The 26338-nt window shown below is 35.4% G+C and overlaps 1 protein-coding gene across 4 annotated transcripts in view; it reads right to left on the bottom strand.

Moving 5' to 3' along the window:
• The window catches only part of ORC3 (origin recognition complex subunit 3), a 61868-nt gene that overhangs the window by 26125 nt on the left and 9405 nt on the right, over positions 1 to 26338 (bottom strand). For 3 of the 4 annotated variants that reach the window (XM_047858203.1, XM_047858201.1, XM_047858202.1), the window contains exons 3-11: positions 25653 to 25750; positions 23811 to 23955; positions 20453 to 20557; positions 19278 to 19426; positions 17871 to 18004; positions 16054 to 16213; positions 14464 to 14577; positions 9004 to 9137; positions 8461 to 8524 (exon numbers count right to left, since the gene is read on the bottom strand). In XM_047858203.1, the coding sequence (XP_047714159.1) occupies positions 8461 to 8524; positions 9004 to 9137; positions 14464 to 14577; positions 16054 to 16213; positions 17871 to 18004; positions 19278 to 19426; positions 20453 to 20557; positions 23811 to 23955; positions 25653 to 25750 (1103 nt within the window). The remainder of the gene's footprint in view (positions 1 to 8460; positions 8525 to 9003; positions 9138 to 14463; positions 14578 to 16053; positions 16214 to 17870; positions 18005 to 19277; positions 19427 to 20452; positions 20558 to 23810; positions 23956 to 25652; positions 25751 to 26338) is intronic. The other variant, XM_047858204.1, reaches the window with a different exon arrangement.

Below are 26338 nucleotides of genomic sequence, written 5' to 3'. Positions count from 1 at the left end.
CAACATCCAAGTATTTTTCAGACCTCAAATACTTTTATAACTGCTTCATCCTGTAACATTGTCTTAAAAGGATTATGATCTATGGCATGGTCTTCACATTTTTTTCTTCTCTGTAAGTCAAAAAAGGACTTTAACTGCCGGGCTGGGGTTTTTTTCCACCAGTAATATCTTGCAGATACCCATTATTTTTAGCAGTCAAGCCTGCAGAAAATAACACCTCAGATACGAATAAATTCAAGCAAACCTAACCTATAAAAAGCAACAAATCTGATATATTTTCCTAAACTCTAATGCACTTAGAAATCAATTCCTTCATCAGCAATCTATAGATTATTACCTGAAAGCACAGGGCAAATGAAAAAGCTTTCAGAATCAAAATGTTTTTCCTCCCAGTATTTGAGTTAGTTGGTAATTTAAAAAATCTAGGTCTCCTATCCTAACAAAGGGTACTTTAACCACCACTGGGAGAGTACATTCAGCTCTAATTTTACTATATGCTGTAACATGGAAAGTGCATAAAGCCACTAATTATTTGCCTTAATGTATGCCTGAAGAGCTTTTAAACAAAGAAAAGTATTCTGGAGGGAAAGGAATCTATTACTGATTAATAACCATACTTCATGCTTCTTGCACTACCTATTCCTTTTGCTTAGTGGAGTACATGCTTTTGTGCATGTACAAATAATGGGTGATGCAGAACTGAATTTACTCAGAGGGGGAGGAAACTGAAATACTTTACACCTTGTGGGCAATGTTGCACACTCGAGGGACTATGCCTTGGGTAGGGGTGGAAGGAGGATTATGCACATGCTCTTCTCCCAGATGATCTCAGTCCCTTCCTACCTCTGTGTGATTACATCCCTGTTCCCAGTGGAATTCTAGCATTTAAAACATGTTTTGTTTTGTTCACATAACACAGCATACTATTTCATCCAATGCCCAACTGAGGAAATGGAGTTCTGGTTCCAACACTGGAAGTAAAACTAGCTATGCTGGACTTCATGAGAAATCTGCTATACCCTTCTAAGGGATTTTCAAGAGTTAAGTTATTTTGACCATCCCACACTTTTGCCTTATGTATTGACTCTGGAACTACTCTCTACATAAGATGCCATTGTTATTTATATCTGTGTTCTCATCAGCTGCAGCAGAAAACATCCAAATGATTAACTTTCTGCATGATACTATTCTCTAAATCCTTTGTCTTACTGAGATTCGTATCTGCAAATGCTTCTCTCCAGGCCAATTCTTAATGCACTTTATGAACACCTTTTTATAGGTTTTGATGCTGAGAAAATTCTCCACTTAATGCTTACAGCAGCATCACACTATGCACATGTGAAAACAAAGCCTGTTCAAATAGTAATCTTGTTTTCCAGTCGTTAAATTTTTCCTCTGGAATCACAGCCATACACTGGTCATGGCTGCCACTGTTTTATTTCATAACTGTGGTTAGGATGATTCTTTTTAACAGAGATACACTTTGCCTAGTAATATTCATTATTTCCCAAAGAGATATGCTTTCTTCTTTTCTTGACACATGAAGACCTCGTGGTCTTTTCTGATCTTTGATATAAAGAGACGCAAACAAAGATATTTCTCTGATATCAAATACAAAAGAGCAGCCTCCTTGCTCCTCTTCAAACATCAAGACAGGCTCCAACCTCAGGTCCTTTCCACTTGCTGTCTCGCTGCTGTTTGGAATTCCCTTCTGCCAGATTCCTGCATGGCAAGCTCTGTAACTTCCTTTAGTCTTTATTCAAAATTCACCTTCTCAGTAAGGTCCTTATTTAAAATGTCAATCCAACTCCCCATGCACACCAAACTTCACATTCTGCTTTTTTCCTTCATTGTTTTTCCTTAGCAACACAGATATTTTACCTACTTCTTTTGATAGCATGTAAGCCCCATGAAGGCAGAGGTTTTTGTCAGTTTTCTTCATTCCTATATTCTCAGAACCTAGATTAACACCTGGCACACAGTGGACCCTCACAAACTTTGTTGAATGAGGAAGTACATTAATGAACGGAGGCCAACATGCACTCAGTCTCCCTTCTAAATAAGAGCAACCACTTGTTGTCTTGCTGGATGTGGGCCAGATTTACTAATTTTTCAACAAAAGATGGAAGTCTGAATTTGTAATGTAAAATGTCTCAATTTGTAAATGTTGACTCAGGGTAAAAAAAACAAAGAAACCACTACGGACCTAAAAAGCCACATTTATATTAGGCTGTGGGTGGCCAGTAAATGTATAGTATACCCTTTTAAATCAGCCATCTCCAATCACATCAATCTTGTCTGTCATTCAGTCAAAATCATTCATGTATTCTTGTTTACTTACATGACAAGGCCCCTATTTTTACTGAGCTGGTTACTTTCTTTGGAAAGGAAACCAATACCTATGTAAAATTTAAATATATATAGATAAAGAAAATATGATCAGACAGAATTATATTTGCCATGATGCTTAGTTTTTGCAATTCTCTTCTACTTTCCATAGTATTTATTACTTTTGTGTCCAGAATGTTATGTATGGGGTGAAGAGTGACACCAGGAAGATTTAAAGTAAGTTATGTAAAAATGGCTGTAAATTTTTATAATATGTTCCTTTCAATCAATTCACTGATAACAAAAGCTGGTGAAACAGACACTGGATTTTAGGAATAAGAGGTATCTGCTGTCCAAGAACACAGCATTTTCTTAGTTATCATCTTGCTAGAGCGAAGCATGATTTTTCTCATTATGGAGAAACTTTGACCAACAGTGTTTGATTCTCAGTGTCTCATCACATGACAGCCAGCTCCTGGAGTGCCAAAGCATGGCTTTCTCCCAGCACTAGTGTGGCCTGTGTGCTTCTCCTCTCATCTGCCTCAGCCTTTTGTTCTCTGTGTTCCCACTGGGCACTTCAGACCAGCAGCACTTGATGAAGGGTTTGCACTGAAGCTGCCCGTTCCTGCTGCACTATTGTGCTAAAGCCTCGCTTGTTTGATCACATGTAGTAGTTTGTTTCCAGTCATTTTCTTCCTTTCCTCTCTTTTCTTTTAATTATTTCTCCTAATGGATTTCCCCCCTCCTCCTGCCCTGTCTGTCAAAAGAAATAGAAAGAAGAGGTGGAGGCAAAGGTAGGTGAAAGGCAGGTTACCACCAAACTCATGAAGTAATTCTGTGCCTTTTGTTCACGAATCACCATGAAAAGCATACTAAATGGTGAAAAGAAATCTACCACTAACTTGCTCTACGACCTTAGATATTTCACTTCCTCTCTCTTGGCTACATTTCTTCATTTGTAAAATGAGCATATTCAATCAGGTTATCTTTCTAATACTAACAAATTACAATTCTAACAAGTCCAAGACTTACTTCCTACTCTCAACCGATTTAAAATCTTGCTGGGTACAGAGGGAATAGAGACATAAAATATTAACAAGTCAGAATAAAAAACTTCACCTGTCACCCGCAAGAGATTGAATCTAAGTTGAAAGGGGTTGAAACCAAGCCAAATAGCTTTAAGGAAGATTTGAATAAAAATATATAAACAGATTTTCTTATGTGAAGTACATGGAATTAGTCATTTATTAAATATACTAAGTATAATGTAACTTCTTGACAAGACAGATCAACATGAACAGCCATTACCGGTAATAGAGACGGTGTGGTTGGTGTAGTCAGCACAGGATTAAAATGGGCCTAATCTTAGATATGGTGTTGAGACTTGCTTTTTTTACAAGGTATTTTGAAAATAAAGTGTGTATATTTGTGTGTGAATGTTTCCTTTTCTAATTTGAGCAGCAGCATGTAGTGCTCCATGACACCTGGCCAAAGCTACCTAATACCAAGTAGTTTTCTAAGCCTCCTACAAATTATCTTCACTGTTAACTTGCCACAGTATTTGGAAAGCTCATTTCTGATTTCTCAAACACTAATACAGAACCTTAGGCACCTTCTCATCACCCTATACTAATTCTTCAATGAAGCATCACAGAAAATGTATGAGTTATGATGTCAGATCTGGGTATTAATGCCAGATGTACCATTTGCTAATTGTGACACTTTAGATAGGCAAAGTTATTTAATCATTTTGTGACTCTCCTCATCTATACAAAGGGATAAAAACATCTGTCGTATGTGGTGGCTATGACTCAAAATGAGACAATGCATAAAAACTATCTACTAATTGGGAAAAGCTGTTAATATTCCATTCCTCCGAAACATTTGCTCATGGAAAGAAAAAGAATTTCTCACTATTCAAAAATTCCTTCCAGTATATTAAGGCCTAGTGTTTTTTATTATCAGATAATAATTATGCAAATACGAGGCAACAATCTTTTTCAAAGCTCTCCTTAATATTGGACTTGAAACAAAATTTCAGGGACAAGCAATAATAAAAATCATCTTTGCAATTATGAAGAATTTGAAAGTTCTATATAAGGCACTTTGACAGCTTCTCATGAAATAATGTTTCATGAATTAAAGGGTTAAGTTAAAAAAAACCAGAAACCTTGATTACTAAAGCAATGGTATGAGGCAAAACATGGTAAAAATATAAACAGTAACAGCTCTTGCTATTTCACCTAAAACCCACAGTAATAATTTACCTATCTCCAATTAAACAGATGTGCTAAAATAAAATTTTAATGAGGAATCTAAATAAATTAACTAGTCAGCAAAAAAAAAAAAAAAAAAAAAAAAATTACCAATCTGTTTAATGAACAAGTAAATAAAATCACAGCATTTTAGAGCCAAAAGAAACTTTAAAGATTATCTGGATAGGAGCGCCTGGGTGGCTCAGTTAGATAAGTGTCTGACTTCAGCTCAGGTCATGATATTGCCATTCACGGGTTCAAGCCCTGTGTCAGGCTCTCTGCTGTCAGCATGGAGCCTGCTTTGGATCCTCTGTCCCCCTCCCTGTATGTCCCTCCCCTGCTCAATCTCTCTCTCAAAAATAAACAACATTAACAAAAAAGAAAAAAGATTATCTGGTTACACTTCTCTACCACAGGATTTGAAAGCTCTTGAGTCATCAGAAGTTTGCATTAATGGGAGCTTGTGCAGGCCTATTCTGCTTAAGCATAGGAAGACTAGATTGTTAACTGTCAGAGTGCACTTTTTGGCCTCTGTACTCTGCTGCACAATACATTCACAGGACAGACTACTCAGAAATGAAAGAATGCACATAATCTTTAATCTTTTATCAGCTCTATGTCATGCCTTAGCTTGAACTTCCCAGTGAAACTTCTACAAATGTATATGGTTTAGTCAGCTGAATTTTTAAATTTGAAAGTATACTTTCAAAAAACCCATGTAGTTTATGAAATACAAAGCTGACATATAGTTTTAAAGCTGTATCTGTGAAACTGAGGGTCCATAATTCTAAAGGAGTTGAAGGTTTTTTTAACATCTTGAGTCCAGTCTGGGGATGATTCATATAAATCCTTCATTTAAGTTAGAATTTAGATTAATTCTAAATTTAAGAGAACATGGCAAGGGAAACAATAAACATTTCCTTCTAGGCAACCAGTCCAGTTCAAGTGGTTCCCAAAAATGGTCTTCAGACCAAAGGCATCAGCATTACCAGGGACCTTGCTAGAAATGCAAATTCTCGGGACCTACATTTGAGCTACAAAAGCAGAAATTCTGGGGATGGAGGCCATTAATCAGTGTTTTAACAAGCCCTCCCCATGATTCTGATACATACTAAAGTTTAAGAACTACTGGGTTTAGTTAATCAGGGTAGGGAGCAAAGTAGATATTCAGGGACGAAAGAATCTAGATATAAAGAGTATAAATTTCTCTGGAGTATACTTTGAGGTCTATGTCTTCAAAATCTGAGTGTGATAAATTCTAACAGTACACATATCTACATAACTACATAATCTATGCAACCATGTAATGCAAGAATATTACATTTAGTATGCATAATACAGAATATGTAATATACGAAACTACACATTCACATTGATCTTAATTTTTAATCATAGAGAAAAGTAATAACAATATTCATGATTCACATTTATAAAAGTTTTACTGTATATTTGTTCATAAATCACTCTCATTTGCTGAATGGACTTTGATTATCACTAACCGTATGAGGAAATCACACTAGGAATTATTGTCCCATTTTATAAATAAGGAAATTGAAGCTTAAATAGGGTGAGTGATTTTTCTAAGGTATACCTGGCTAACAAGTAGCTGGAGTTGAAATGCAAGTTGAAATTTGCTGAGGTCATAATCAGGATCTTCCCCTGTATCACCAAGTACCATACTTTTAATTATCATGTGGGGTTTTTTCCAATTTTTATCATGGTAAAATACATATAAAAATTGATTATGTGTTTAAAAAAACCATAAAAGGAGAAAAAGAATAATAAATGCTTAAATAAATGAATAAAATATACAAAGATACTTTTACTCTAAACTACAAAAATCCACAGACATGTTGATTAATCTTTTTCATAGACCTTGTTGGTTTTTTTTTAGAGAGAGCACATGTGCAAGAAGAGCAAAGGGAGAGGGAGAGAATCTTAAGCAGGCTCCATGCTCAGCACAGAGCCCAATGTGGGGCCTGAACTCACAGCCCACCATGAATCATGACCTGAGTCGAAATCAGGAGTCAGACACTTGACCAACTGAGCCACCCGGGTGCCCCTCACAGACCTCTTTTGGTCTTTGAATTTAGCAGGTGACCTGCACATGACTTTTTTAGGGTAAGCTACAAATCCTTGTGTACTTTCCTATTTCTCACTATGTAAGTCTCAAGAAAATAAGCCTTTAAATAACAAAATATGCAATCCTAAAATGAATACAGCAGATAATAACAAATGGGGCTGATAAGTGCAATAAGAACAAGAACAGATAAATAAATGCTTAGAAAATACATGAAATGTTACTGAGAAGCAGAGATAAATGTCAGACTATTTCTACAACAGATGAGCCTAGAGATTCTCTCCCTTTGTCATTTCAATGGTTAAAAGTACTCTTTAAAAATCTATTCCTGGCTTCTGAAAATATGCTCTAGCAGGAAATGCACTTGGCAACTAGCTGACTCAGCAGAGCTAATCCATCTAATCTTAAAACTCGGTAAACATGCACACATCCCTTTCCACTAGTTCTTAAAGTTCCCTCTACCAAAACAACCTGCATTAGGACGTGAAAACTTCTTATACTGCTCTAAAAAGGTTACAGAGATGATTAAAGTGATTATTAAACCCAGTCTAGAAGTGATTTTATATTATGGCCCAGTGTGGATTCTGCATTAGAAATAATGCCCAACAAAAAGCCACTGTCCACTGTTATACTGTATGTCAATTATATCTCAATTATAAAAAAGCCATTCTCTTTTTAGCATTTATGAATAGAAGGTAAATTAGTATTCAGAGCTATACAGAACACACACCCTCTAGGAACTAACATTCTTTCACTCAAAATTTGAAAACAGTCTGGGCCAGCAAAACCTTTACACTAGTAATAGGGCTACTTCAATCTCATCTTAATTTTATTACAATTTTCTGACAACTTTTTCCTTAAAAAAGGCATGACAAGTATGAAAACAAATGTGACACTATGCATTTCTAGTTGTCCATCATTAAGGGACTTACTATGTAAAATGAAGGTACATTCATCCCAAAAGTACTATACCACACTCAGTATTGATATGAAATGATTTTCAACATTAAGTGCAAAATAAAACAGGTGCAGAACAGCATATATAATATACTCATTTATATTCTGTAAAAGAAAGAAGGAAACTCCTAAAATACGTAAAATTCCTTGTATATGTGAAAAATCTTTCTAGGAAAACACATAAGGAACTAGTAACACTAACTGTATCTAGGAAAAGAAAGTAGGTAGTTGGAGGGTAAAGGTGTGAGGGAGTGTTTTCACTGTATATTATCTTCGCCTTTTGAATTATGTACCATGTCTGAGTATCATTTACTCAAGAAAGAACCAAAAAAATCTTCCTTTTGATATTCCCTGTGTTGTATTGTTCATTCAATTTTCTAAGCTCATTACTTCTTCCCTGGCATTGTATCAATATAGAATGATATCTTTTTCAAATCAAATCAATACCCACTTAGCAGTGGGTCCCTAAACTGCATGGCTTCTATGTGCCTTTATTTATGACAGCCTTTAAAAAAACATTAAAATGACACTGCCTGCAGATTCCAAAATGGAATATGGAAATAAAGTTGAGATCTCAAAAGTATTTTCGAAATACACCATACGATAAACCTGTAGTTAATATTTTGTCTCAATAAAAAAGGTCATCTTTTAGAGAAAGTTTTGTGTCATCTTCAATAGTCATACTCCTATATGATCATCAAGACCCACTAATTCACTGTGAAAAGCATATTAGGACAGACAGGTATGTTTTATAAATTCAATGAATAAATTTTATGTGCCCATTGTTTTTCATGAAGAAAAAAAAAAGTAAAACTGAAACAAATACATCCACATTCCTACCTTCAAAAATCTCTCATTGGTCAATAGTGCAACTTGCTTTTCTGAAGCTTGCTTTTCCACGTGCCTAAAATTTTCACCATCCCGTACACAAAGAGAGAAAATTAAACATTCTAAAGATATGACTATCACATGGGGGAAAAGAACTACCTAGATTGGTGGCCACATTCTTTTATTTCTTCTCAAAAATAAATTCAAGATAATAGTCATGGTTTAATAGTAATTTCTAACTCCACAAAGCAGCTATACTTCAGAATCTAGGGATCTAATCATAAACAAAAGCCATAAACTCCAGAATCAGAAAATGTTCTTTATAAAAGTAACTCTGGAGAAACTGCAAATTATATCCCTTTGTAAAAATATTTTTCGTTATGGTATGTTTTCAAATCCAACAAAGAAATCTCACGAGTGAAAACAGAAAGGTTTTACTGTGCTCTATATAAAATGGTTATTTTTTTCTTTCCCCACTTCAAAAATAGCTAGATCTGAGATACTTTTTTTTACTCGAAATTCTATTATGTGTTAAATATACACTTCTCTTTTTACCTCCTAAATGATGGAAGACGTCGGATGTTTTCACATTGATTTTCTGATAAAAAATTTATTCTTCTCTTGGCTTCCGAGAGATTACAGCATAGGACACTGAGGGGCTGAGAGTAGAAATGTTCTAATAGAGAAAGCTGAAATAAATGTGAAGATTATATAATGTCATTCTAATTCCACAGAGTAACTTCATGTCAACAAACCTTTTTGTTGCTTCATAAATAAATCCCTCTGGTATTAGCACTGTAATATAGACCTGGCCAAGATATGTTTAAGATCTAGGTTTCCAGAGCAGTCAAATTAAGTAAACAGTCCCCCCTGCAGATTCTTTTATATAAACTGGTTTCTTATTTATTTTAAAGAGTTTTTGTTTTGTTTTTATTTACTTTTTAATTTATACCCAAGTTAGTTAGCATACAGTGCTATAATGATTTCAGAAGTAGATTCCAATGATTCATCCTCTATATATAACACCCAGTGCTCATCCCAGCAAGTGTCTTCCTTAATGCCCCTTACCCATTTAGCCCATCCCCCCACCCACAACCCCTCCAGCAACCCTAGTTTGTTCTCTGCATTTAAGAGTCTCTTATGTTTTGGGGTGCCTGGGTGGCTCCGTCAGTTGAGTGTCTGACTTTGGCTCAGGTCATGATCTCACGGTTTGTGAGTTCGAGCCCTGTGTCAGGCTCTGTGCTGACAGCTCAGAGCCTGGAGCCTGCTTCAGATTCTGTGTCCCCCTCTCTCTGCCCCTCCCCCCACTTGTGCTCTGTCTCTGTCTCTCAAAAATAAATAAATGTAAAAAATAAAATTACAAAAAAGAGTCTTTTATGATTTGTCCCCCTCCTTGTTTTTAAATTATTTTTGCTTCCCTTCCCTTATGTTTATCTGCTTTGTATCTTAAATTCCTCATATGAGTGAAGTCACATATTTATCTTTCTCTGACTTATTTCACTTAGCATAATACCCTCTAGTTCCATCCACATAGTTGCAAATGGCAAGATTTCATTCTTTTTGATTGCCGAGTAATACTCCATTGTGTGTGTGTGTGTGTGTGTGTGTATGTATGTATATGTATATATGTATGTGTGTGTGTATATATATATATACACATGTGTGTATGTATGTATATGTATATATGTATGTGTGTGTGTATATATATATATATATATATATATATATATATATACACACACACACACACACACACACACACACACACACACACCACATCTTCTTTATCCATTCAACTGTTGATGGACATTTGGGCTCTTTCCATACTTTGGTTATTACTGATAGCACTGTTATAAACATTGGGGTGCATGTGGCCTTTTGAAACAGCACACTAAGGTTTTTTTTAAACAGCAAAAGTATGGCACTAATATATTTAATGTCACAATAACACTACAAACAATGCATAAATCATTCTGTATCTTTAATATTTTAAGACTCTGATTTTGTGGACAAGCTCAGAAAATTGTAATCTCTGAAGTATGTATTAGAAGAAACTAATATGAATGGATAGATCAACTCTCTGCAGAACCAACTCACAGCAACAGTAAATATGGTGGGGACAGGACTGGGGTGTGACCTCAGAGTTTAATAGATGTCCAAATACTCACAAGAAAATATTCATCTATAAAATCAGTGAAAAAATTTGGTCTGCTGAATAAAAATGTTACAATGGTAGAAACTCTCCCTTCTGATAAAAAAAATAATGAAAAATGAGAAATAGCTAAAGAAAAGATATCTTTTTAAATTCAGTTTTATTTCATGAAGAAAAACATGGTACAATATCTGGTAAATTTAAATGTTAAGAGTGCTGTTGTCCCCATAGTATAAGGGGGAATGATTTTCCAGAACCTACCATAACTTGTAAGATGTATCTTACAAGACTATTCAAATGTTAAAAACTTGACCCTAAGCAACCTTTTTATGGCCAATTTGGTTTTTCCAGACACCTTGATACTAGACAGTTTCCCTAGAGAGTGGACAAAACACAGTCTTGTCACTAAAAAATAGAATTTCCCATCACAAATTAATAAATTAACATGATAGCTTATATATTGGTATTAAGGTATTTGAGCTTGATCCTTACTGGGTAAACTGATAATGAATCTCTGAGCCTATAGAGCTGAAGACCAGATACCCAAGGGTAGAGGAAATCCTCCAAAATAGTTCATTCTGGAGGAAGGATGAGGCTGTAAGAAAAGAGCCAGCCTTACTTAGAAACAAATACCAAACAGAAAGTAACTGTTCATGCCAAGTGCTAAATTATTTTCACACATATTAACAAAATCTTGTTTCTTACTTGCATTTTTCAATTATATTGTGATAGTATTTATTCCAATGTTAACATCACTTTTTAAATATGAGAAAAGTAAAAAACAAACATATAAGGGACTTGCTGGGGAGGAGAGATGGGAGGAAGTCACATGACTTACAGTAGAGTTATAAATAAGAACCCAGTATCACCTACTTTGTCTAAGTATGTTCTCAAAATCTGGGTCAACAAATTGGTCAACATATCCAACTAATGAAGGAAAACCTTAAACATATACAGAATGATTATATACCCTACTGCACCCCCTATGGAAAATAGGACTTAACGCATTACTTCCCACTGATGATTAGGAAAAGTAGACAAATGGGGTCTAACGGCTCTACCACTTAAAAGCTGTGTGACCTTGGCCAAGCTACTTAACCTAACCCTCTGTTTCCTCACCTGCAAAACTGAGGATAATAGTACCCATTAATGAAACAATGTAAATACTTAGTACGAGCTAGCACAAAGGAGGTGCTTAGTAACTTATGAGGAACCGATAAAATCATCTAATCTGATTCCCTATTTTACAGATGAGAAAACTGAGACCCCAAGAGATTACATAATTCTATGAATACCCTTTTCTTTGCTTGCTTTCTCAATGGTATTTGAGAAATGATATTACCTAAAACTCATTCTTCTCTTGACTTCAATGTTACTCTACTTTCTATTGGTTTTCCTTATTGTTTTTAGTCTTCTTTTCTATTACTCTTGTCAGCTTACAATCAGATTCTAATCTTAGTCCTTTCCTCACTCCTCTGGATGATGCCTCATCCTCACTATGTGACTTCAACCACCACCTTTTAATGATAAATCCTAAATATTTCTATTTACTTCCAGATCTTTCTCCTGAGTGCCAAATCTTTATTACCCAACATACCTGAAAAAACCATATACAAAAAGAAACTCACCTTTTTCTAAGTGGCTCTTCACTTTATATTAACACATATACTTAATAAATGGTACCACCTCCAATCCATTTGCCAAGATAGAACTTATGGTTCTCTTATGCATCCTATCATCCACTTAGTCACCAGGGTCTGTCGATTCTATCTCATCCCTAAATCTGATTCCTCCTCTCTAGTTCCACTATCACAACCTTAGTGTAGCCCTTGTTATATCTTGTCTAGATCAGTGCAGTAGTCCTCCAACAGTTCTCTCTCCCTCTACTGTTGTCTTTACCTAGAATGCGCTTCCCATTTTAATCTGGTGAGCCTCTATTCCTTAGGATATACTTTCGTTTTCTTATGGAATCCTCACACGTTTCTTTCATAGCACTGACTATTGAGAACTGTAATTTCCCATTCTGCCTCCTTCACTAAACAAAAGAGCAATCTGAAGGCAGAGATTTCCTTGTCCTCTGTATCTCTAGGGCTCAGCATAATTCTTGGCTTACAGTCGGCTCTTGATAAATACTTTTCAGTAAACAAATGAGTGAAGTAAAATGTATGAGAGAAGCAAATTAGAAATGTATTAGATCTTGGGGTGCCTGGGTGGCTCAGTCGGTTGAGCATCTGACTTTGGCTCAGGTTATGGTCTCACGGTTTGTGAGTTCAAGCCCTGCGTCGGGCTCTGTGCTCAGAACTTAGAGCCTGCTTTGGATTCTGTCTGTCTGTCTGTCTCTCTCTCTTTCTCTGCCCCCTCCCCACTAGTGCTCTGTCTCTCAAAAATAAATAAATGTAAAAAACAATTAGGAAATGTATTATACCTCAATATCATTTAATTTCGCATATTGCTAAGGTAATTTTGTTGCTTTGAAATATTTTTTTTTTAAAGTCAGGTTGGAAAAAAAGACATATGTTAGCCATAAGAGAGCACTACAGTGTTTTACATGGAGAAAAAATACATAACAGAAATAATTTGTAAACTTCAAGTTACTACACAAATGTGAGGTATTATAATATTGCACTTTTGTACTGAAGGTTACTAATATATTGGTTTTAGTAACATGTATTTACAATGGCATGTATTTATAATGACTACACTTTGCTAAGGTATTTTAAGGTAGATGCCAAGAGAAGAAGATAACATTAACTTCCAAATAACTGGAGAATGGGCTCCTTTTGTAGTTTAGAACAGATAGTATGAAGCTGAGTTCATGAATTTTCTTCTGGCAATTCATGAAACCTTAGTAAAACTGCTTTCCCAATATGCAAGAATAAATACAAATGAATACATATACATATATGTGCAAGGGACAACAAACTATGGCCCATAGACTATTTTTACATGGCCGAGGAACTACAAATGTTTTTTATATCTTTAACTGGTTATTTAAAAAGAAGAAAAAGAATATGCAACAGAGATGTAGCATTCACAGCCAAAAATATTTAATATCTGATCCTTTACAGAAAATTTGCTGATCCCTCATATATAGTATTTTTTAGGAAGAAATCAAGAATCTCACAACAAACAAACAAAAAAAGTCCCTAGGGGCACCTGGGTGGCTCAGTTGGTTAAACCTGGCTCAAGTCATGATCTCATAGTTCCTGAGATTGAGCCCAGTGTCAATGGGCTCTGTCTTGACAGTGTGGAGCCTACTCTGGATTCTCTCTCTCCCTCTCTTTCTCTGTCCCTCCCTGCTCATGCTCTCTCTCCCTCAAAATAAATATATTAAAAAAATAAATAAATAAGAGTCCCTTCCTCCCTACCCCTAAATAGTTAAGAATCATTGGAGTGCAGGGGGTGTGTGGGATGTCTTTATCCATTTTTGACATCTGCATTAATATATTCTCTATGTTTTGCTGCAGGTAACTAAGAAATGGTAGAGCCTAGAATAACATAACTTGAATTTACTTATTTAAAATTTTTTTTTCTTTAACATTTATTTATTATTGAGAGACAGAGAGACACAGAGCGTGAGCAGGGGAGGTGTAAAGAGATGGGGAGACACAGAATCTGAAGCAGGCTCCAGACTCTGAGCTGTCAGCACAGAGCCCGATGCGGGGCTCAAACTCACAAACTGTGAGATCATGAGCTGAGCCGAAGTTGGTTACTTAACCGACTGAGCCACCCAGATGACACTTGAATTTACTTATTTTAGAGTTTGCCATTTAAAATGTCTTATCACACTAAATAGTTTCAAATAATATGCAAATTACTTAGAATCAGCTTATGAACTTTCACACCCATTAGCGTCTTCTTACCTGAAGTCCTTTTATAAAGTTTTGAATTGAGAAATCATGATACAAAAAGATGTTGGTCAAAATCTGTAGCACTTTTTCACTTAGTTTAAAGGGGAACTGAGTTGTAAGAAGTAGCTGAAAGACATAAAAGGGGAATAGGACACACTCCTTATTAGTCTTTACTCTTCATAAATATCAAGTATAAATCATGAGGCAAAGAATGATACTATGACACAGTAACCATGAAAGCTATAAAAGTAGCTAGGTTATTTTTAGGTCAAATATCAACTAAAACTTTAAATTAATTTACGTAAGAATCATAACCAAAAGAAGCTATTCATACTACATCTTCAGAATCAAAGATGTCCACCATCTTCCATTCAATTACTAATTTAAAAAAATACCATCTATTAACTATACAATCCGTCTTCTCCCACCAGAAGCCACTGAAGAAGCTATAGGCTTTGGTAATTCTTATTATAAGATTTCTTTTTCATCCCTAACTTACACACATTTATGAGGAATAACACATTATGTACTGTTGAATGAAAAACCCCAAATGAACAGATGTTATCTGTTACAAAATAGCTGCATTTGTATTACTCAGCTAATTTTCAATGGCCTAAAGTGAAGATTTTATACCTGAAAATGAAAAGTCACACTAGGCTTTTAAAACTGAAATGTAGTTATAAAAGGCCACGTGCATTTGACCACAATCGAGCAATTTTAAATACGGCAGCTATAAAAATTTTCCTCAAAGTATCCATAAACAAACGGATACCAGCTTCATGGGGAAAAAATGTATAAGTGGTCAGTAAATAAATGGAAGTTTTTCATAATTTACCTTACACAAGCAATATAAAGCACACCTTGAAAGAGTTGAGTCTGGCAACACTTTGTGGAAGGTCAATAATAATTTAGGTAGAAACAGAACTAAAACTAATTGAAACATAGAGCTAAGGTCTGAGGAAATGTCAGTATTTATCTTCTGCCAAGAGCAGCAATGACAGGAAAGGGTCCACTAAAAATATCAAATTATTTTATTTTTTTTACTGTTTACCTTTAAGAGAGACAGACAGACACCCAGAGCTTGAGCAATGGAGGGGCAGACAGAGAGGGAGACACAGAATCCAAAGCAGGCTCCAGGTTCTGAGAGGTCAGCACAGAGGCTAGCATGGGGCTCAAACTCATAGAGTGCGATATCATGACCTGAGCCGAAGTAGTATGCTTAACAGACTGAGCCACCCAGACGCCCCTCAAATTACTTTAAATAAAATGTAGGAGTAAAAACATGGTTGCTGTTTTTAGGAAATGACTAAATTTTGTTAAAATTTATTAAAAACCTAAAATTTTCCACTGAGTAATGACTGATTGATAGGTAGGTAGGTAGATACAGAAAAATAGAATCATTCTTTCTACAAAGCTTTTATTTTATCTGAAGAGGCAATATTGTGCCCTATAAAAATCATTAAATATAAAAAAATGTGAAGAAATATGTTCAATATCATACTCTGAGAGATTCAGAAATTTATCACTAATGTTTACATTTATCATCTATTCTTGGCTGTCTTCTTTTCATCCTATTTCACTGATACAATTTTTTCTTTTTACCTTATCAAGTACCGTAGTCAGGTGCTCCTTGCAGGACAGAGACTGGAAAAGTTCTATGCACAACAGAGATGATACTGCATGAGGAAGCAACCGATGGATGATAATAGGAGACGTGGCAATTCCAAAAATGAGTATTAGTGGAAATTCATGTAGATGTTGACTGGTTTTCAAAGGAAAATACAAAATTGGGATTTTTCTTTTTTTAGCAAATATATTTCAATACATCAAATTTCAAATTAAGACCATCTTTATCTGAATGTCTACTGTATAAGACACTGATGAAGAATATCATTCTAAGTACTAAAATTTTCTAGGTCACTTATTTTCCCATTAAAGTAATATAGATGTTTTTTTCCCAGACATTCTAGCTCTGAAATCAATCTACTGAAAGATCCTCTCATTTTATAAATAAGAATACAGAGGTCCAGAGAGATCAAGTGCCTCTCTCTAAGGTTATACAATCTCAAGTGTTAGAAGAGTTAGATATTCAATTGAACCTCTCATCCAAAGTTTGAGCTCTATAGTCTTCCTAACAGTTAGACATCCAGTCTATGCTTTAAGAGTTCAGTGACGTGAAGCTCACATTTTTCAAGGTAACTTATTCTATTTATGCACATTTCTAACAAACACTATGTCACCCAGCTATACATAATAGCTAAGAAACAGGAAACTTTCCTTACACATATGTAAGACATATTTTTAATGGACACCATTTACAAATGTTACATACTTTCCTTGCATTAACTCAAACTTATTGGACATGATTTATTCCTAGTATTACTAGTATGAACACAAATGACTCCCACAGAGTAAAACAGCACTATCTTTGAGAGCTACTGTGGGTCTGAACACTTTGTACCATGGCTGATGATTTTGTTTGCTCTCTCCTAATGGCTATTGCTTGTCAGTATTCTAGCTATGCAGTTCTACCTTCATAGGAGTGGAGTGCCCTGGCTCTGTTACTGCTCTAAGTTCTTTCTCACTTTAGATGGCAACAGGAGTCACAAGTCTAAGCTCCAAAAAAGTACAGCTTTTTTGTCAATATTCTTAGTGTGCAACTTTCAAGCATGTTAAGCAGTTCAGTTTTAGCATTAAGAAAATTCTTAGAATCTAGAAATCTTAGTTTCTATGGGGGAAAAAAAGACACTATCAAAATAGTAATTATAAGACAATATATAGCTTTAGGTAAATTTAGCCACACCTATTAAGTTAACATACAGAAAAAGCCAAAATAAATTATATCCTAAAAATGCACCACGGCAAATACATGTCACTGGATTTTAAATAGGGTTAGTTAGTTCAATTCTGAATTTCACAGGAATGCCCTGAAAATCCAATGAGATCATGAAAATAGTTTCTCATTATAAAAATTATATAAGATAATATTATTTAGAAAACATACTTGCTCAGAAGAGCTATATATAACTCAGAGCTTCTAATGGTGGATAGGTATCAGAAAATAAGACCTGACAAACATCTCAAGCTGGAGTAATTTATCGATTTAATGGGCAAGAGACAGACGACCTTGGTGAGAGAAACTACATTTTATATTGCCTTTTCATACTAATTAAAAGGTGGCTAACTTTAGTCTTTTGATCTCATTCTTGGATCAAAAGGCAAATGAAAATCTGATAGGAGGTCTTTGAACATTTAATTATAAGGAATTTTAAATCATTCTGGTTTCTATCCAGTTGGTATTAAAATGAAGATTAAACTGCCATTCATTTTCTCTGGAAAAGGTTGCTCTTCAAGTTAAAAGTTACATGTTTCCTTAAGAAAAAGAATTTTATGTAAAAGCCAGGTGATATATCATCTACCTGCTGATAATTATGAAGTCCTGGAGTACTTTTGTGGTGAAGCTTTCCAAATCCTTTAAGATAAGCACAACAGGAGGAGACTGCCATTGGCTAGACGAAGTCCTCTTTTTCCTTGGCAGTTTTGGATCTGTCTTCTTTAAAGTCACGTAAAAAGGAGTTAAAAGTAAGCCTTACCATTCAAACAATGCTACAACACTACAATGATATATCTCCCTTTACATTTTACAGTAATGCTTTTTCTTTTATTTCTCCCACATAATAAAGAGAAACTCATTCCAACAGTTATTAGCAGAATCTTTTTGTGTCTGACATGGGAATAATAACCAAGAAAAAGGTTCAGTAAAATCTATAACTCATATGAAATATTTATATTTTTTTGCTATCTGAGAAAATGACAAAAAAGCATGGGGAGAACATTTTCTATAAATTATTTTTTCTGTTAATAGAATGTTATATGTTGCTTTGCTTTAAGGTGAGAACTAGTATTTTTAATTGAAAAGCACAATAAACAACACTACTTGCTGGTCTGCTACTGTTAAATTTCAAGTTGAAAAGCACCTTTAATATCATCTGGTCCAATCCCAATCTTTTAAAGATATCTGACATAAACTGCATGTAGCATCTGATTTCTAGAAAATTTAAAATTGTGGATCAAATTAAGATATCATGATATGCATGAGACCCAACTTAATTCCTATATAAAGCAAAATGAAACTTCACTTGTGGTCGACTTCAGCAAATACGTTTTATCAGAAAATGTTACCACAGTATTTTTTCCCATAGTATCTGGCTACACGGCATCATAAACCAAAGCTGTGGTTTATGGTACAGTTATCCATGAATCACCTAGGTTGTTCATTCTCACCAGAGATTGTGATGGCAGAATGGAACGTCTTTTTAGTTAACTGTTTACTGTTGAGTGTACTTTACTTATAGACCATTTATTCCCCAAGAATTGTAAATGTGGAACAAATTAGATTTTTTTAAAAAATGACTATTTCTCATTGGACTAAGTTGACACTGGGAACTGGCAGCATGGTTCAACCACACAAAAGCAAATATTGAGGAACCTAAGAGATAATATATTAAAGTCATAGCCATTGTCACAGAGATAGAATCTGCCACAGAACCAATTCCTGATGCTGTTTTTGTCACTAGATGACATTCTCCCACAAATAAAATGGCCTTGTAAAATGAGAACCTAAATACTTACCAGGAATTAGACTGCATACTGATAAAAGAATACTTTAAAATTCTAATAGCCTTAGGAAAAGTAAGTAGCTACCATTACTTAACAGCCAGGGTGCATAAGCATATTCTTATTAGAACAGTATTACGTTTAATGCAATTCTAAGCCTCTTCAATCAGATGCAAATCCCCCCCCAAAAATTGTCAGTTTACATGTACCTGTGTGACACTCATATACCAGCTGGAAAGAGAATCCATTGAACAAAATGTCTTTTTCTGGGTGACCTGAATACTTTCCTCTTTGGATTCCTCATCTACACAGCAGTTCATCAACTTTGAGACCAGCTTTTGCAAAAAATGTTTCATATCTGCAGAATATAAAAGGTAAGAAAGCTTATCTCCCTTTAAAACAAATATGAAACAACTGAAACTTCTTAATCAGTATATTACATTTGGGCAGAATGTATTCTTTTACACTTAACATTAATGTAACATTTAACATTTTAACTATTAATGTTCATTAGTATCTTCTCTTTAATATTGAAATTTCATTAATTCAGACTAACACTAAGCCAAAGTTTATGTATACTATCTATACTAAAAATGTTACCTAAGTAAATGTGTAAACACAAAAACTATAAATCTTATGAGGACACTATATATTTAAGTTACACTAGACAGCAAAAAATTTTTAAGGCCTCTAAAAACGATCAAAAGTGTTACTTACATAAGTTATTTTACTGATTACAAATCTTCCTTATAGTCATTTTAAAAGATGTCCTAAGGGCTTTGACTTAATCAGTTCCAATCAGTTTATGATTATGAAAGTAATATAAGCACATAAAGCCCTTATGTCAATTCAAATCTCATTCCATTTTACTCTATTAGTGTCCATATCCTTTACGATTTAATGGTTTCATATAGATTAGCTCTGGCAATGGACATTTTTTACCATGCTAATCTTTCAGAGCAGGACAATAAGATGATTGGAGGCTGAAATATGAGCCTACACAGTCTATTCTCTGTTGGGATAAATAAGAGCTCCCCAATCCTTAATTCTAGCTCCCTGTCCCAAACCTTCCAACTTATTAGACTTTTACCGGGTTAGGGAACACATCTCATAAAATATCTAAACTATTACTGGCAGTGAAGCTGATACAGTGGGGGGGGGGGGGGGGGCTGGAATAAAGGAAGCAAAAGGTGGCAATGAGTCCTGCAACAGTCAACATTACCATGATAGGCAATAAACCTCACCCTGCCCAAATGTTGTGCCATGCTCTTCCCACAAATAAAAAGGGATCAACAAAGCTAGGGCGGAGGGGCGGGGGGGTAGAAAGAAGGTCAGAAGAGATCTGTAACATTTCACCAAGGTTATTAGGGCATTTATACTGTACCTGGACAATCTTTAGCTTGCAATGAGACTACATATGGAGTGACATTATTCTGAAGGGCTTCTGTTAGACTTCTGAATGTTAAATCATGATCAGTTACATTCACACCTATGGGATAATACATCAGTATTATACCATCATTGTACTATAAATAATTTAACAACAAAGCTACTTAACATGTCTAGTGAATTACTGAATAAAAATATTTTTAAAAATATGAGTAACAAGGGGCGCCTGGGTGGCGCAGTCGGTTGAGCGTCCGACTTCAGCCAGGTCACAATCTCGCGGTCTGTGAGTTCGAGCCCCGCGTCAGGCTCTGGGCTGATGGCTGGGAGCCTGGAGCCTGTTTCCGATTCTGTGTCTCCCTCTCTCTGCCCCTCCCCCGTTCATGCTCTGTCTCTCTCTGTCCCAAAAATAAAAAATAAAAACGTTGAAAAAAAAAAATATGAGTAACAAAAAAAACCCCATGATTAATAACAGAAACCAAGAAAATATCCTGCATAAATGAAGAGATCTCCATTAACAATAGATATCTGGAAGCACACAAAATACTTGTCAGAAAGGGTATTTAGCATAATCTCTCTTTAAAAAACATTACTGAGAATGTGTAGTTAACCCATGAAAACATCTTAGGAGTAATTTTATTACTTTGTCAAATTCATAAAGTACTCTTTAAAATACTCATTCAAAAATAAGGGCTACAGATTCCGGGTTTACTGTGATCCTGACTTAACAAGTGAGGAGAATCCAATCACTAATCCTATTAATGACTGTTGTAGTAAATACAATAGTAAAATACACACTAAGCTGATTTCTGAGGAAAGAGGCTAAAAACAAAACTTCAGGTACTTTAGGTATTTACTAAGCCTCTCATTCTCATTTCCACAAGTCAGAGTTTAGTGCTGTGCATGCAGTTATCAGAGTTGAGTGGAATTTCCCTATCACATTGGAAAAAATTCTACTGACTGACACTTTCCTTTACGTCACAATCTGAGATTTCTAGAAAGTGCTTTGGCACTTAGGCAGGTGGCAACAGCAGCTATCTTGAAACTGCTTGATAATTGCTACTATAAAACTTCAACTGGCTAGAAGAAAAACAAAAGGTTCAGAATCTAGGCCACCAATAAACAAAAAAAAATTTTCTAGGCAAGCCAATAAATAAAAATGTTGGCAGGCTATGTTTTTCCTTTATTTATGGGAAGACTGGGTGGCTCAGTCAGTTAAGCATCCAACTCTTGGTTTCGACTCAGGTCATGATGTCATGATTCATGATTCAAGCCCCAAGTAGGGCTCTACAGTGACAGCACTGAGCCTTTCTGGGATTCTCTCTCTGACCCTGCTTTGTGCACTTGCATGAGCTCTCTCAGTCTCTCAAAATAAACGAATAAAATTTTTTTAAAGGCTTATTTATTTTGAGAGAGATAGAGAGATCGGGGGAGAGGCAGAAAGAGAGAGAGGGAGAGAGAGAGAATCTCAAGCAGGCTCCATGCTCCCCACAGAGCCTGACGCAGGGCTCAATCTCATGAACCACGAGATCATAACCTGAGCCAAAATCAAGAGTCGAACACTTAACCAACTAAGCCGCACAAGTGCCCTGGCAGGCTACTTTTAAACAGACATATATCTTTTTGAAAATAGAAAATGTGCAACTGTGCCTAAACATTCTTTGACTACATATTTTTTTTTACAGTATCAAAATGATATTCCTTGCATTATGGTCTATGATTGTGATACTGTATCTCTGAACAAATTTAGGAGTTTAGCAAAACACCAGTTTATCTTGTCTTTCACTGATTGACTTTATAAGCTATTTAACATTATGTTGCTTACAACAATGGACTGTATATCGGAAACAAGAAAATCAACAATGTCTTTAACTGAAAAAATGTTCTCAGACTACTGACTTTGAAATACAAGATTTCCATTAGCTTCTTTTCTCCTTTTGGCAGTAGGCAGAGAAGGGATTTAAACAGTGCTCTCTCAACAATCTATCAAGCCATCCCTCTTGATTACATTTTCCCCACTCCACTTCCAATTGTTGTAACCTAGTAGTAGAGAAACAAAGCACCAAACAGTATAATCAGGCCATCACTGGGTCTCAGTTTCTCATCCATGAATGAAAAGGGTTTTGAAATTAAGTGCAGGCTGCACTGAAAAGCTGTTCACAGTATTATAAAAATCATTCCCTGTGTCGTTACTCAGAGTGGTTCTGGGATCAGCAGTATGGGCATCAGCAGGAGGCCTGTTACAAATGTAGAGTTTTAGGCCCTGCCTCAGACCTATTAATGAAAGCCTGCATTTATTAAGATCCCTTGGAGGTTATTTGTAAGTACATTAAATTTTGCTAAGTATTGCCCTGAACATCAGGAATGAGATTTAGATAATGAACAGGATTAAAGGCAGTATTAGGGCACCTGGGTGGCTCAGTCGGTTGAGCATCCAACTCTTGATTTCAGCTCAGGTCAGGATCTCAGTTTGTGGGATCAAGCCCCGAGCTGGGCTGAGCACAGACAGCTCAGCTTGGAGCCTGCTTGAGATTCTCTCTCTCCCTCTCTCTCTCTCTGCCCCTCCTCCACCCATTCATTCTCTCTCTCTCTAATGATTTTTTTTTTAAAAATCAGTATTAAATAATACAACTAAGTTATTATCTCAGTGCCCACTAGTTTAACAAACCTTGAATAAATAACAAATTGCAAGTGCAATGAAGAGTACATTTGAAATCCAAATAAACCCACTTTCTTTCCAAAAGAAATAAGGAAATTTGCTAGTATTCCAAAGAAATTTTCCATTATCCTGCAGCCAGATATTTGGTTAAAATGGGATATTAATGATGGATATTTAAGTACCTAAGAAATTTACAATCTTCAGCTTAAAAGCAATTTATATATAATTCATCCAAGCCCCCTTATAAACTTCATGCAGTATTATGAAATAATCTAAGATTGATAAACTAAGCACAGGGAACTAAAATTAGGGTCATAGATAATTCCACTGAAGATAACGATTTAAAAAAAAGCACACAAATCTAATCTACTAACCCACTGGTGGTTTCTTTATTACCGAATTCAAATCTCATCTATTCTCATAAAATAACTAAGGAAGAGTAACACAAATATATTTCTCCTTCATTTTTCTGACAGAAAGTTGAGGAGGGTACTAGCTAATCCCGGATCAATTTCTTTTAATTTAAAGTTGTATAATCACTATAAGGAACTTTTATTGGTTTTGAAAGTATGTAGAACAGTATAATTAGTTTAATTCTATAAATGAAAGAGACAAAACAGGTTGATCAAGAGAAGTTAGTCTCTACTATTCTCAACAAAACCACTAACTAAAAAAACAAACCTACACCCATACATACCTAGAATAAGAGCAGCAGTTGGAATTTCTCTGAGTTTTATTTGACAGCCCCAGTCTCTTGAATTCTTATGGAATCCAGAATAAGACTGTTGCAGAAATTCAATTAGACTACTGAATAGGTTCTTATTTAATTCCTCTTGTAGTTGCTACAAAGAAAACACAAAACTTTATGAATTATTATCAGTAGTAATGTGATGCATCTTTCCAAGTCTGGGAAAGAAAATCATCATGAATGCCAAAGATTATGTATAAAATTATTAGATGGATGAAATAAAAAATATTTTTTCCTTAAATCTCCATTCATTAGTATTTTGGATTCCCTCATTAAAGAATCAAATTTATTCATTCAACAAACATTTACTAACCACCTTACAAAGGAAAGGTAGTCTTTATCCTAAAACAGTGAAAAAAATTAAGAACACTTACAATTTAAAAACATTGTGTAAAGTGCTATGATAATACAGAATAAAGAGTAGGACCATCCAACTTAAGCTGAGGATGTGAGCCAAAGCATTAAAGCAGGTGATGGGGGAGGCGACTATAGGGAGAAGAAAATCAGAACGAATGGGGAGTAGAGGGAGCAGGGAAGCAAGCAAGTACCAAGTATTCAGGGAACCACACACACAGCTAAGCATCAAGAACATGAGAAGTGGTAGGGAATGAGCCTGGACAAATAAACAAGGGGCTAGACCAATAAAATTACATTTGATGTTAAAAGATTTGGGTTTTATCCCCTGGGGAGAACCACTGAAGGGACATGAAGCAGAGATGTGATTAAATCAAGGTTGAAAGGGTTAATCTGACAGCACTGTGAACAGATGGGAGAAGCTGTACTGGCAGTGAGGCTGGAAAACCCCTGCAGCCTGGCACTGTATCTGCCTGAAGGCAGGACTTTCCTAATTTGGCCAATGGTGCTACAGGGACTAATGACAGACCTGAGGGGTCTGACATCAGAGGCAGAGACATCAGTTAGGAAGATCATCACAATTCAGGTTAAGAAATGAAGGCCTACACTAGAAACCACAAACTCAAATTCCTTCAAGGGTCTTTCAAGGGAATACATGAATGAGCAAAGCCCTAGGTGAAAGCAATAAAGAGTGGTAGGAAGCAGTAATAAACAGAGTGCATAACCCTCCCACTTAAAACAAACAAACAAAAACACTGTGTTGCTCAAATAAAACAAGTCCGTTCAAGATGCTGGCCCTAGAACTACAAATCTGCTAAAGTACAGACATTTTTTAGGGCTAGAATATAAAGAACACAGAAGAAATTGGATATGAGGAATGAAGGAATAAAGCATTTTAAAAATAGCTTGATTCCTTAATTCTATAACTGAATGGATTAATTTAAAGAGTGCCACCATTTAAAAGCTGTGAGCATATGTAGAGCCCCTTGCCTTGGCAGCTATCATTATAAATGTATGTTCCAGGAGTGCCTGGGTGGCTCAGTTGGTTGGGTGACCGACGTCGGCTCGGGTCATGATCTCGCAGTTTGTGAGTTCGAGCCCAGCGTAGGGCTCTGTGTTGACAGCTCAGAGCCTGGAACCTGCTTGGGATTCTGTATCTCCCTCTCTGTCTGCCCCTCCCCTGCTCACATTCTGTGTCTCTCTGTCACTCAATAATAAATAAATGTTAAAAAAAAAAAATTTAAATGTATGTTCCAGTACCTGAAGCCATGCTTAATACTTGGAACAGGAGTTTTTGTAGAATATACAGCTTATGCTAAACTAATATTACCTACGTTTCATCAATACTCTTGAAAATTGGTGGAAAGGAAGATGGGAAGCAACAAATACGAGATTTACGGTAATAGAGAAATATAAGTTATTAAAAAAAGTATTCACCTCAGTTTCAGATTTCATCTGCTGCCATATCAACTGATAAGTTTCGAATCGAAGCTTACTGTCCTCAGACTCATTTTTCCCTTTATTAAAATAGTCCTCTAAAAACACAGAAAGAAATAGGTCAGTTTCTTTTTTATATGATAAAAGTTAGAAAATCTGTGTGCAGGGGTACCTAGCATCTGACTCTTGATTTAGGCTCAGGTCATGATCTCATGGTTCGTGGGGTTGAATCCCACATCAGGCTCTGTGTTGAAGGTATGGAGTCTGCTTGAGATTCTCTCTCTCTCCCTCTATCTCTGACCCTCCCCTGCTCTCTCTCTCAAAAATAAACATTTAAAGAAGAAAGTCACACAGTAGGGGATGGGGCTGAATTTTTTAATCTGTATCAAAAATATATGTATTTGGAGATAGGTGACATCCAATATCCTTTATACTTAATTTTATTTATCTCATATTTCTACTATAGTAAGTGTATCTATAAGATTAAAAATATATTTTACTTTTTATTTTACTTTATTTTATTTAAAATATATTTTACTAAATATATATTCAGATTGTATTTCTATCACCTTTGAATTGCTAACAGTATTTAATGGATTTGGTTTGATTTAATATTTTTTTTACTATTTTCTCTTATTCTACAGCCTTGTATGCTTTGCTTCGTATATTTGCCTTGAACTCTCCTT

This window comes from Prionailurus viverrinus, chromosome B2, assembly GCF_022837055.1.
Source record: "Prionailurus viverrinus isolate Anna chromosome B2, UM_Priviv_1.0, whole genome shotgun sequence".
Taxonomy (NCBI): Eukaryota; Metazoa; Chordata; class Mammalia; order Carnivora; family Felidae; genus Prionailurus; species Prionailurus viverrinus.
The sequence above is the reverse complement of the archived record's forward strand: the minus strand, read 5'-3'. Positions and strand labels throughout refer to the sequence as shown.